Consider the following 13,986-nt stretch of genomic DNA (forward strand, 5'->3'; position numbering starts at 1 on the left):
TCTCCTTCCATGTAGCGTTCTCTCTCGCCTTCTCTGCCAATACGTTGCTGTCTATATGTTAATTCGAAGCGGTTTCAAGAGAGAGAAGAAGTGTGGATGAAGGGGTAATGCCGAGGGGTTAGGGGGTTATGGAGTTGTGTTTGGCTCAGCGGGAAATGCATTGGAGGAAAGCGAGCTCTTCGAGGAGAAGGGAGCATACCAACGGCAGGGTGGCTGCAGCCAGCAGCCTCTCTGTTCAGCGAGTTTCCACTGAGGTTCTGCTCCTGCCGCCCCTGCCGCTATTCCTACTGCTACCAGTGGTGCTTGCCACTCCGCTGTCGTCGGCGGTATTCAGCGCTTTGTCTGATGTGTTGTTACGCCCGTGGCCGCGCCACTCGCTGATGTCTCCTCGACTGGTCCCTCTGTTGAGGGGTTGTAGATAGTGCAATGGGGCTACACGGATGCCAAACGCTGTCCCGCCCGTTAGATGTTTGCTGTTAGAATTCATATATACCCACACACGTACGAATATGCGAAGGTTAGTGTGAGTTTTAGGACGAAATCTTTTCAGCGCGTACTACTACAGTTTTAGGTTCTGCAGTTGTTATGGAGAACTAAGAAGACCTACAAATACAGTCCATGAATGCAGAACGACGATTGCCAATATTTAATAGACTGTCTTTTCCTGGAGAAAGAACCCGAGTTAATAAAGGCGAAGAACGAGGTAAGCTTCAGCCTATAGGAACAATTGAGGTTACTGATGTGCTGCGCGTAGGGATGCTGAATTGAACGTGTGACAGCACCAACAATGAGACGCCTACGTTGTAGCGGCGAGAGACGAAATCAGTGACAAGTGCCTATAGTTTTAAATGCTTGCGGTTGACGTGATAGTCATTTATTTGATGGAACTGACGCATTACACGAAGTCGAAATGACTCTAGAAACTAAAACCGAACCCTATGGTGCTATAAAGTGTCTATATGTTTCGATATATCTCTGTACGTGCGTAGTCGTCCTCTCGTTCGCAATGCTTTAGGCTCGTTTGTGATACCCGTCGATGTGTGGGCGTGTGCGTATCGGTGACTCTATGATTGAAAAAAAGACGATACAGTATTAATCAAAATAATAACAAGACGTGAAAAGAAATATGCTTCGAAGCAAGACTATATTTGTTACATACGCACAAATGGGTTATGGGTAATAGCAATAGAATATGATGTCATGGTCAATTATTTATAGTCGGACCAAGTATAAAATTCGCAAGAACTAACCGTTATAGCAGACAAAACTCTGATTGATTTTTATCGTAGAACAGTACGAGATTGAGCATTAGTTTATCTTTAGCGTGACTAATTCACTTTTTTCTTTCAGATTTCGAACACAAACATCCTGTAGACATACTTCTGCAAGGCTTGTCAGCAGCGGTTCATTAGAAGTCCTTAGACTGCATCACACAGCTTGAATAAAATATACGTTGTTTTTAAAATAAATGTAATTAAACCAACCAGCTTAGGGGTTATTGTTAACATAGCATATTTGTCCCTGCAATGGTCCTTGCATGATTTTCGCGTATATTTGCTTGTGCTGGTGAGAGGCTGTATCGACCTGAAATACTAATTAGATGAGCTACCCACAACAATCATTTGACGTAAGCGTTGCTTTTGTCTTTCCAGCTGCTGCGGAGTTTATGTTATTCACAGAAGGAATTCTTAATGGGTTGCACGGAACTCCTTTTGAAGAAGCTCTCGAGCAGGAGACCAGTGGACAAAGCACGCAGCGTAGAGTAACCCATAAAAACATTAAATACCTCCTCGATGGCAATCATGTCTGTTGTTTGTGTGGTTATAAATCGGTAAACTCATCAAATGTCGTGTATCACGTCAGGTACGATATTGCTTGAACTGTAAATCTCACAGTATGTTTTCTATGATCGTTTTTTGATGTCAATGAGTATATAATGTCCGGTAGATTTTCTTCTACGTATTGCTTGAGATAAAAAAACGGATGCGTTTTATGTGAAACACTAGTTTCAAGGATTATATCAATAGAAATAAGTTCCAACTTTTTTACTTTGTCCTAACAGTTAGGAAAGTGAAAATCTATGTTCATCGTTATAGTCCCCGTTGCCCTCATTTTGACTGTCTAAATTTAAAATTAGTTCATATTTTATTACCATCGTTACTATTTCAGGTCTAGGCATACAGGCCATCGTCCTTACGGCTGTCCCCGTTGCGACTTTCGCAGTTTTAGGCGCGGACGCGTCAAGGAGCACATGGTTCGCTTGCATGGGCTAGAAGAGAGTCTCTGCAACAGCAGCGTTCGCGTTTACCCTGATCCCTAGCCAATCCAACACACACCTCACAACGCCTCATCTGCGGCTTGAAATGAGGCGTAATTATAAAACAACCGATCGCCGACGCCCCGCCACCTGGACAGAGCCTGTTTCGACGAGTGCGCAATGGTATCCACAAGGCAAACAAGGCATAAGCCGAACTCCTTCGAAATGACTTTAAATTAACGTGTTAGCAACGAGAACGTGGTTCAATGGTCCAGTGTAACTCGCTGTTTTTTTATCAGCACAATTGCTAATTTAGTAAGCAATGAGAGGAGTCTGCATAGAGATATTTGTACGTATTGAGGACTTTTCTGCCACTGATTAGAAATTAAAGGTGAAGCTTTGGCAAGTGATGCACTTGTAATGGTAATGATGACACAGTTCGGCATTTTAATGCTCGGCCGGCAGCGAACCCAACTTAAATCTACCCTAATGTACAGATAACGCGCAACAATGTACATACAGAATAGTTTTTATTCATTTTTATTCTTCTCTAGATATGACCCGCCAGTATTTGTCCGCGTCTGACCACGAGAGTCTGATCTGTGCGAGTGTTGCTGTGTCGTTTTGAGCACATCCGTGCTACCTCACAGACATCGTTGCGTTTTGTCCATTTGTCTTATGTATACAAAAAAAAACTTAATGCGATCTACTTACAAATTACAAGTTTGCCGACATTTCTCTTTCTGTATATACTATTTGAATCCAACTCATATCATTTATAGCAACACACGCATTTAAGTTTAACGCTTAATACGCTCAAATTATAATGTTTTTTATAATTCACTTCATTGAAGACTCAATCCTAAATACGACATACGGATAAACATCAGTAGGACCATTAGACTGAATCAAAACAAGCATTTCAGCAGCCAAAAGTCGTAGATGTTACACACAAAGTCACAATTGGGGTAAAAGGAAGACCATGTATTTTTACCAGCTTTACTCAAAATCGCTTCATACCTTTGACTTAGTGGCAGCACCCAAATAACGGTATGTTCCCAAATAACTGGTCCATATTTTTGGTGGCTTCCTTTATCCCCTTTGTTCTCATTCGAATTCAGTATCATTAAACAATGTATCTACAAATACCTATCGATACCAATACATGAGCATGTCGAATATATAGACAGAGTAAACGATCCTATTAATTAGTCTTTTCCCATAGACTGCACGCCTTATGAACGCTCCCATGAGAATGCCTTGAGCCATCGACTGATGCACCAGAACGGGTTTTCAGCACCAGGCGATTCGTCGATGAGATCACTGTGCGAGATCAAGTGAAGTGCGATGTTACACAGCAGAACGAGGCAAATGTGATGTGTGTGTACATGTATCGTATCGAATTAAGAGTTTTTTGATAAAGCGATATGCTATGTCGCTCTGGTTTGTGGTTTATTATGAGATTTATTTACACGTCTGCGTACGATAGTGAATCTCACACGACGGCGATGATGATAAGGGTGGCAAAAGCGCGGGGGAACGAATTCTCGTTGGATATTTTTGCTAGTCACTCACACTCTTTCCGTCTGTATGATTTGTATGCTGTTGTACATAATATGAAACACATAGGAATTATAAACAATATTATATACGAAGAGAGACGGAGAACGATGAATAAAGAGGGGGTTTGGAGATGTACGAAAAACATATGAACACACACAAGTATTCATAATAAGATAAATATATAAGAACGGCGATAGAAAAAGAGTCATATACATAGGCGTATTAAATATGATAAATATTGCTATTATTCTTATTATTATTATCCCTCTAAAAGTCCCCAGTTGGTGTACTACGAAAAAAAGATGTGGTCACAAAAATGTAATGAAATAAATCGGGGAGAATTTATACTTCTCACCGATCATTGTAGTCGAATCAAATTATTGACAATGAAGCAAAAATACTGATGAAATGAAATGCTAGAAAGATTAATTTAAATACAAGAACAACAGCCCCAAAAGGCCTCTGTTGTAGAGAACAAATGCGCTTAACAATCAGAAATCGGTGTTTGCCGATCACCGTAATTTATGTAATATTATTTCACAAGTTATCATTCAAATATCGCATAATGTGAGAATTGTTAACAATGAGTACGTACATAAAACAAACACATAAATAAGTTTTATCCCGATTAACTGCAATATAAGCGGTATAGGCTAATAAAACGTATTGTGCGGCATAAAGGCGAACATGAATAGCTTCACCGCAATACGCATCTACGTTATTACAGCGATGTCTACAAATTTCTATCAGAAAAACGAATAAATCTCCTTCAGATCTGCTGGTCGGAACAACTGAGGAGAAGGCTCAAGTTGTCGAACAGCAACGACCGGTATTGATATACGATTAAGTTTCTTAGCAAAATACTGAATCATTTACCGTTTTGATTTTCTCCAGTATAAAATCAAGTATTGTAACATCCCTTAACAGTGTTAAGTGGAAACCAACTGACATGAATAGAACATTTGGACTGACTGCGTACTTCGGTGGGTTTTTTTTTGTCAATAATTAAACTATGCCACCGATAACGCCGAGCCGGGCGTCTACTATACCGAGACATAAAGAAGTTAGACCGGTGCCATAGCGAGTATGTGCAATCCCGTCTTGTTATTATAATGTGACGCGTTGACAGTATCCGTTATGACGATCAATAAAAGAACGAAAATGGATATGAGATTCGTAATAAAGGATAAGAAGAAAAAGGGATAGTACTAAATAGATAAATGTGTGCTATTTTCTTATTTTTAATTATTATGTCTGTATAAATATAGAAACGTTAGCAGTGTCAGTGGTGTGGTCGGTTAATGTGGTAACGTAGTGGGGTATTCTGGGTCACGGTTTCCTTCTATGTATATTACAGAGATATCTTAATAATAAAATAATTTCGATTCATTGTAACTTTCGTGAGCAAAATATGTTTGCTAGTACAAATACATCTGCATGAAAATATCGCATTTATTTTTTTCAATCTTTAACAAACTTTTAAGAACTTTAACAAACATTTTTCTTTATATATATTTATATCTATATTTACAGTAACTGTAAAAATGCTTCAACTTTTATTAGTAGTAGTTCAGAATTTATTTGATATTTAATTTCAATTAGCTTTTGTCAACAATCTGAGAATATGCATTATTTGATACTTTGAATAGCTGATTTGTGTTTCTATAAAAGAAAACCTCTTTTAAGATCTAAAAAATATGCCGACTCCATGTTATTGAATCTCCAAGAACTACCTTGTTTGGTATTCAAAAATGCATGTCTCAGAGCTAGATTAGTCTGTTCCGTAAGATAGTGTCCTTGCTAACGCATATTTTTTTTCTATTAGAGGCAGAAAAATTGCTCCCTAGGCAACAATATTACAACAATGTAATTCACACTCCATCAACACATATGAGTGTTGCATGACAGGAGCAAGCAGGCACACCTCACGGTTCCCGTAGCAGAGCCCAGAAATATTCAGGTTATGTAGTACTCCGACCCAGTATTTGGCTACAAAAAATATATATAAACGCTGCTTATTTTTCCACAAAAGCTCTTCCATTATTTAAAACAGGGGGTTCCTCGTTTCATATTTGGCGCGTAAAACGCCACCTGGTGAGCACCACATGAACTAAATACATTATCACCACAACGGTTATACAAACAATATTTACAACACTGGATTCATTGGAAGAGGTGCTATAGCTCGTTTCGGTGTGCGACATTCGACTATTATTTGCATTTAGCTACCTTTTTGTGTAAAAAAAGGGCGTGATTTAAAATTTTTTTTGCTTAACAGGCACCGAATTCGTCGGCCAAGATGTATGAGCCTGAGGAAGGTTAGTTAGCACGTTATCAATGTGTTTTCACAGTGTTTTGAGGATATCGTCGATTAGATACGGTGATGTCGCTGGCGCTTTCTATAACGTTCTGTCGGTATGAGAGCGTTAAGAAAGTACAGAGCTGAATAAATGTGACCATATTGAAATTCGACTTGATTTTGAAAATGTCGCGGCTCATACCTGACATTATTTGAAAAGTGTGCACACAAGAAGGTTAACTTCATAAGTTTTTCATAGAAGAAGAACACATCGACTAAAAAAAAACACATCCTAAATATGATGTTTACGTTGTTAGTTTTAGTTAAATGAAAAATATTGTATCGAAAACATTCAGTTGTGTGTTAACTAAGGTATAGGAAATTTTATTCTATAAATTCACAACTACATGTGAATTGCTTTTCCGTTTACCGTGCAGTATTTGTTTCTTTGCCAGGTTATTATGAGCTCACACACAACTAGAATTTTGCAGAGAATACCTTAGTTCAAATAGATATTAAAGAAATCTTTATAGTACTTTGTATGAAATGCGCAATACCAGTGGATACAAAGAAACGCTTAGGCTGGGAATTTGCTCATCATTTGTGGAACAATTGTAGTTCTATAAAGTCAAAAAAGTTCGAAATAAAGTTAAAGTCAGAATTATAACCTAATGGTCAACTTACCACTTCTGCCTATTTTGTTTAAGTCTTGTTTCACTGAAAACAAAAAATGTCATATGATTTATCAGAAACGTGTGTTGACCAACCCGTAGCAAGCCTTACTAATATCGCATATATAATCAAATGAATATTTCAACCCGCACTATGGTTGCTGGCTAGAAAATAATATGAAGCTCTCTTAGACTAGGATCTATATAGTCTCATTGTAGTCACATTGGAACGTACCCTGTGTCGTGAAAAAGAGCGCTGACATGTAGACGACAGTTTAGTTGCTAGTACTGGTGCTTTATGATGCAGACTGTGTTGTTGACAGTTTCATCTGTTATTATGTGATTGTCTCTATTCAAATAGAAATGGAGGAGGAGGATCCTGATGAAATAACCGCAGATCTCTGGCAGGAAGCTTGCTGGATTGTTATTTCCGCTTACTTTGATGAAAAGGGTTTGGTTCGACAGCAACTGGACTCGTTTGACGAGTTCATCCAGATGAGCGTGCAGAAGATCGTCGAAGACACTCCACCCATTGACCTACAAGCAGAAGCTACTCACTCATCAGGTGAAATCGAAACTCCAGTACGTATGCGGAACGATCCCGACAATCTTTTCAAAATTGAACAGCTTGAGAAAACAAAAAATGACAATTGTGATGGATTCAGCAGAAACTTATTGTTTAATATGATACTTGTATAAATTACTGAAGCTCGTGGTAATTTTTTCTTGTGTAGCCCCGTTACCTGGTCAAATTCGAACAGATTTATCTGTCAAAGCCGACTCACTGGGAAAAAGATGGTGCGCCAACGCCTATGATGCCTAACGAGGCGCGACTCAGGAACCTTACGTAAGTTTACTTATCTTTAAATTTGATAATTTAAACATAGGCAACATAAACTGTATTGTATAGAATTGTATGCAAAGGCCTTACACAGATTGGAAACGTAGATATTAACAGGCACCGCTTAGCGACAAATTTCAATAAATAATAAGCAACGAGTGAGCTATGATATAGCGATTTGCCCAAACAGACATTAAGTTTCAATTTCGAGAATTACCCTTTAGCACGTAATAATTTGTCCAAAAACGTGCGGTGGGATACTTTTGAGTGGAGGTTACTATATATTATTTGCGCATTTTATTCAAATATGTGTACGAACTCAAAATAATTAAACACTTTAGTGGAGCGCATAAGATCTTATTTAGCCTATCAAGTCTCACGTGCAATAGCTCGACTGTACAAGTGGCGTAATAAGACGAAAGCCGCTCACAGAGATAAACATTTCCATCATTATCATAATAATGATTCACCTCCTTGTTCTTCTTGGTCAGTTCAGGGTTACTGTTATTGTTTATATCATTATCATTGCGGACGACAGGAATAAAGAACGGCAGTCGCCTCTTACCCTTTCTATGTGGCACCTTTGTGGTACGAGAGTGGTTGGCGCCAAAAGGCGCCTTTTAACGCGATCGCCAGATCGCTTGCGCGCCATAAGCGGCTGCAGATTGACGTGGGCCATTTAAGTTTTGCGGACTTTTAATAGTCCGGTCCAAATTAAACCAAAACCGCAGCTGAGGCTTTGCGTTTTGCATAATAAATCATTAAACAGTTACTGCTGAGTGTAAAAATGTCTGGTTTTGACAATGCCGGTGTATTCTACTCCGACAATTTTGGCTCAGAGAGTACGCCCAATGAACAGCAGGTCAACTACCAGGCCATCAAAGGGCGATTTCGTGAGTTTCTTCGCCAGTTTCACGAAGACAATTTTAACTACCGTTATCGTGATCAGCTAAAGCAACACTATAATTTGGGTCAGTTCTGGATCGAAGTGCAGATTGAGGATATTGCAAGCTTCGATGAAGTTCTTGCCGACAAGTTGGCCAAGCAGCCGGCCGATCATATTGCTTTGTTTGAGGAGGCGGCGACCGAGGTCGCCGATGAATTGACCCGGCCACGACCAGAGGGCGAAGAAGAGGTTCGTGACGTGCAGGTGATGGTTGTAAGCGGAGCCAACCCGGTACAGATGCGCGACCTCAAATCCGACGAGGTGGCTACTCTGGTCAAGATTCCGGGTATAGTCGTCGCGGCCAGTGGCGTGCGCGCTAAAGCAACTAAAGTGACGCTTCGATGCCGAAGTTGTCAACAGACCGTGCCAAACATTCCTCTCAAGGCTGGACTGGACGGTCTCCAACTGCCCAGACGGTGTTCATCTGCTGAGCAGGCTGCTGCCACCGGCGCGCAGCGTTGCCCCCTTGATCCCTACTATATCGTACCTGACAAATGCAAGTGCGTCGACTTCCAACTGATCAAGCTGCAAGAGGCACCAGAGCAGGTGCCCTATGGAGAGATGCCTCGTCACCTGCAACTGTATGCGGACCGGTCCTTGTGCGAACGTGTAGTACCCGGAAATCGCATCACAGCTATTGGCATCTACAGTTTGCGAAGTGGTTCGGGCGCTAAGCGAGAGGGAGGCAACGAGAAGAATGTTGGCCTTCGTTTTCCCTATCTGCGTGTCGTCGGTTTGCTCATTGACTCGGAGGAAATGAGTGGCGCTCAGTCGCGCACCTACACACCTGCGGAAGAAGAGAAGTTCCGAAACATGGCGGCTTCAGACAATATCTACGACCGTTTGGCCAAAAGTATTGCGCCTTCGATCTTTGGAAGCGACGATGTCAAAAAGGCTATTGCATGTTTGCTTTTTGGAGGCAGTCGTAAAAGGCTTCCTGACGGTCTGACCCGCAGGGGAGACATTAACGTGCTGCTTCTCGGTGATCCTGGAACGGCAAAGTCGCAACTGCTTAAATTTGCTGAGAGAGTAGCCCCAGTTGCGGTGTACACGTCCGGTAAGGGTTCATCAGCCGCTGGCCTCACTGCATCGGTAATTCGCGACCCTCAAACAAGGAACTTTGTCATGGAAGGTGGAGCTATGGTACTTGCTGATGGAGGTGTTGTCTGTATTGACGAGTTTGACAAAATGCGCGAAGACGACCGTGTCGCTATACACGAGGCAATGGAGCAGCAGACTATATCTATTGCGAAGGCTGGTATTACGACGACGTTGAATACACGCTGTGCGGTACTGGCAGCAGCTAATTCGGTGTTTGGCCGTTGGGATGACCTAAAGGCCGACGAAAATATTAACTTCATGCCCACGATTCTGTCGCGTTTCGATACTATTTTCATTGTTAAGGATTTACACGACTCGGCTAAGGATAAGACTTTGGCTCGACACGTTATGGATATCCATTTGAACTCGACGTCAGCGCAACCCACTAAGCCCAAAGACGGAGAACTGGACCTTCATACACTCAAGCGTTATATCGCATATTGCCGTGAAAAATGTGGACCCCGGCTAAGTGCCGAGGCGGCGGAAAAACTTAAACACCGTTACGTAATCATGCGCAATGGGGCCAAAGAACACGAACGCGAAACGGAAAAGAGGTCATCTATTCCGATCACAGTTCGGCAGCTTGAAGCCATTATTCGAATTAGCGAGGCGTTGGCGAAGATGCAGCTATTGCCATTTGCTACCGAACGTCAGGTCGATGAAGCACTACGGCTCTTCCAGGTGTCCACCCTCGATGCTGCTAATTCTGGTGAGCTTCAGGGCGCTGAGGGCTTTACAACTGACGAAGAATACCAGATACTTAGTCGTATCGAGCAGCAGATCAAGAAGCGATTTGCTATTGGAAGTCAGGTGTCGGAGCAGACCATTATTCAGGATTTCACGCGACAAAAGTTCCCAGAACGGTCAATCTACAAGGTGCTGGCATTAATGATCCGACGAGGGGAAGTTCAGCACCGCATGCAAAGAAAGATGTTGTACCGGCTGAAGTAGAAGGATTATAAGATAACATTTATGTTATTATTATTGTTATTATCATTTTGGCCAATCATGTATTAGGTAGCCGGTCAAAAATCACCTCCAAGCTTAGGGGTGATATCGGCTAATATGTAGAGTAAGGTGGACTATTATTTTATTTCGGCCATGAAGTGCTGTGCTATATTATATATGTAAATGTGTGCTGTATAAATAAATGTGATATCATGTATTGAAATTCATTGGCGCGGTCTTTTGGACGATTAAATCTTGTGTTGAAAGAGGCTAAAGATCTCTGCTCTAAGTCCCGCCGATGACAAAACTTGCATGAACGGAAAAAAAAGTTATTTTACATTAGAATTTCTTACGTTTTGAACATATAGAAATTTGTTTTTGAGGAGTAAACTCTGATTAACACTAAAAGGCCATTAAAAAACTGATACTTTTGTTTGTGTTTAGCATGGCTTGTATCCTCCTTCGTGACATTCGCCTTGGTGGAATGAAAATGATATTGAACAGTAATGTGCTCTCATTATCAATGAGATATTCGTAATGGCAATATAGATATTAAACGTTCAGATCTAACAGGCTGTGCATTATGGAATAAGATGCCCACGTTGAAACGTTTAGACCGAAAACGTTTGAAAGTAAACGTTTTATCCCGTCTTGTTTAGACTATATAGCGACAAGAATAGTTTAACAATAAATACCAGGTGGAATATAGCGTTACTTTCGTTGTATGGGTTACGGTGAGATGTTACAGTTTAGATATTGAACCATCTAGGATTGTAGAGCATTATAAATGCGTAATTTTCGAAGAAGTCAATCAGAGTAGATTCGCTGAGGTCGAACAAAACGACATTGTCGTTATATCGACCCACGTTTCATACAATGTATTTTATGCGATGTTTAATAAAGTTACTAGAATCGGGCACAGACTACAACAACTATAGTTGTTCATTGTGGGTGTTTTCCATAAAAATTTTCTACCACAATGCAACAAGGTTAGGTTATTTACGATGCTATGGAAGTATGTATGTGGATCAACTATGCTTGCTTATTGTGTATCTCACACAACTATGTGCAAAATGGTAAAATTCTTATAGTTTCGGTTGAAATTACATTTTATAGTCTTTATGCTAGAAGGGCAGCTTGACACGAGTTACATTGCCTCTTAGTAAACAGTGCTTCGACGATAACAAAGCTACATAAGCTGAGATGTCGCCGTTAAGTACTGCACTAAAATTATATATCCTTTTTGTATACTGTCATGACTTTCCTACCTATTTTCGCGTATATTCTATTATCAACCATGTAACATGTTTTTACTCTTACATCCTGATTCACAGTTACTCAGCTCCCCTGTACGTGGACATAACAAAGACTGTAATCCGCGAACGTGAGGATCCCATCGAAACGCAACACCAGAAGACGTTCATTGGCAAAATTCCTATCATGCTTCGATCGACGTATTGTCTTTTGTACTCGTTAACTGATCGAGATCTGTCCGAGCTGAACGAGTGCCCTCTGGATCCCGGCGGGTACTTCATTATCAACGGCTCAGAAAAAGTACGCTATTATGGCTGTTGCTAATTCTGCAAAGGGGTCGTTTACCACTTATGTGCCTATACGCGATAAGAGGTGATGTGTTGATTAAAGAATAGGCAGATTTACTTTTCATTTGATTTACACTTTAGTCGAAGTTTTTTTTATTAACTGAACAGGGTGCTTCGCCTTTTACCACATTACCGACCAGATGAAGACAATATATGAACGCGTCTTGTTGCTTAATAAGGCTAATTATAAATTTTGTTATTTGTTAATGATCATCAGGTATTGATAGCCCAGGAGAAGATGGCCACGAATACAGTCTATGTGTTCCAGATGAAGGACGGCAAATACGCCTTCAAAGCAGAGTGTCGATCGTGTATTGAGCACTCGTCTAGGCCGACGTCCACATTATGGGTTAATATGATGGCTAGAGGAGGGTCAGGTGTTAAGAAAGCTGCCATCGGCCAGCGTATCATTGCTATTCTGCCTTACATCAAGCAGGAAATCCCAATAATGATCGTTTTCCGAGCTCTTGGCTTCGTTGCTGATAGAGATATTCTCGAACATATCATCTATGACTTTGAGGACCCTGAAATGATGGAAATGGTTAAGCCGTCACTGGACGAAGCATTCGTCATTCAAGAGCAGAACGTGGCTTTAAATTTCATTGGTGCCCGAGGTGCTCGTCCAGGCGTTACAAAAGAGAAACGTATCAAGTATGCAAGGGAAATTCTACAAAAGGAAATGTTACCCCATGTGGGAGTCTCGGATTTCTGTGAGACGAAGAAAGCTTACTATTTGGGCTACATGGTACACAGATTGCTGTTAGCGGCTTTGGGTCGACGAGAACTGGATGACCGTGATCACTATGGTAACAAACGGCTGGATTTGGCTGGCCCTTTAATGGCGTTTCTCTTCCGAGGTTTGTTTAAAAATCTAACGAAGGAAGTGAGAATGTTTGCACAAAAGTTTATTGACAAGGGCAAAGATTTCAACCTAGAGCTGGCTATCAAAACAAGGATTATTAGCGATGGTTTAAAGTACTCGCTGGCTACTGGCAACTGGGGTGATCAGAAGAAGGCTCACCAGGCCCGTCCTGGTGTGTCGCAAGTGTTGAATCGGCTAACGTACGCCTCAACGTTGTCCCATCTTCGACGTGTCAATTCACCTATCGGTCGTGATGGAAAATTGGCGAAACCGCGCCAGTTACATAATACCCTATGGGGAATGATTTGTCCAGCCGAGACGCCTGAAGGACATGCTGTAGGTCTCGTAAAAAATTTGGCCCTGATGTCTTACATTTCTGTAGGATCGCAACCGTCGCCAATCCTAGAGTTCTTGGAGGAATGGAGTATGGAAAATCTCGAGGAGATTGCTCCATCGGCAATCGCCGAAGCAACCAAAATCTTCGTCAATGGTTGCTGGGTGGGCATTCATCGTGATCCTGAGCAACTGATGTTGACACTGCAGAAACTACGAAGACAGATGGACATTATCGTATCTGAGGTGTCAATGGTTCGGGATATCCGCGATCGTGAGATCCGGATATATACGGATGCAGGCCGTATCTGTAGACCTTTGCTCATTGTGGAGAACCAGAAACTTCTTCTAAAACGGAAGCATATCGATCAGCTGAAGGAACGGGAGTACACGAATTATTCATGGCAAGATCTTGTCGCATCAGGTGTCGTAGAGTACATCGATACACTTGAGGAGGAAACAGTCATGCTTGCCATGACACCCGATGATCTGCATCAAGATAAAGGACTTGCTTATTGTAGTACCTACACACATTGTGAGATTCATCCGTCAATGATTCTTGGT

The 13,986-nt window shown here is 41.2% G+C and overlaps 2 protein-coding genes and 2 long non-coding RNA genes across 5 annotated transcripts in view; 3 read left to right on the forward strand and 1 right to left on the reverse strand.

Annotated features, from left to right (window-relative positions):
• Window positions 1-5,041, forward strand: LOC147752100 (uncharacterized). Its single transcript, XR_015315023.1, has 2 exons — window positions 1-1,863; window positions 2,170-5,041. It is a non-coding gene; the product is annotated as an uncharacterized LOC147752100 (long non-coding RNA).
• On the reverse strand, window positions 2,769-7,161 carry LOC111270664 (uncharacterized). Of its 2 annotated transcripts, none has more exons than XR_002686396.2 (3): window positions 7,026-7,161; window positions 6,804-6,836; window positions 2,769-3,580 (listed from the first exon to the last, which is right to left on the reverse strand). It is a non-coding gene; the product is annotated as an uncharacterized LOC111270664 (long non-coding RNA). The 2 variants fall into 2 exon arrangements; XR_002686395.2 differs by having other exon boundaries at window positions 2,769-5,809.
• Polr2B (RNA polymerase II subunit RpII140) overlaps window positions 5,834-13,986 on the forward strand; it is a 10,920-nt gene continuing 2,767 nt past the window's right edge. Inside the window, exons 1-5 of the mRNA XM_022851005.2 lie at window positions 5,834-6,138; window positions 7,152-7,372; window positions 7,525-7,637; window positions 11,961-12,180; window positions 12,445-13,984. Of these exons, the coding sequence (XP_022706740.1) occupies window positions 6,120-6,138; window positions 7,152-7,372; window positions 7,525-7,637; window positions 11,961-12,180; window positions 12,445-13,984 (2,113 nt within the window). The 5' untranslated portion in view covers window positions 5,834-6,119. The remainder of the gene's footprint in view (window positions 6,139-7,151; window positions 7,373-7,524; window positions 7,638-11,960; window positions 12,181-12,444; window positions 13,985-13,986) is intronic.
• On the forward strand, window positions 8,271-10,853 carry Mcm5 (Minichromosome maintenance 5). The gene has a single exon (XM_022851006.1). It carries the CDS (start codon window positions 8,419-8,421, stop codon window positions 10,627-10,629), a length of 2,211 nt encoding a protein of 736 aa, XP_022706741.1. The 5' UTR covers window positions 8,271-8,418; the 3' UTR covers window positions 10,630-10,853.

Source organism: Varroa jacobsoni, unplaced genomic scaffold (assembly GCF_002532875.2).
Source record: "Varroa jacobsoni isolate VJ856 unplaced genomic scaffold, vjacob_1.0 contig00046, whole genome shotgun sequence".
Taxonomy (NCBI): Eukaryota; Metazoa; Arthropoda; class Arachnida; order Mesostigmata; family Varroidae; genus Varroa; species Varroa jacobsoni.

Coding starts and splice junctions, on each gene's coding strand:
- Mcm5 (XM_022851006.1), top strand. CDS start 8,419: ATGTCTGGTTTTGACAATGCCGGTGTATTCTACTCCGACAATTTTGGC.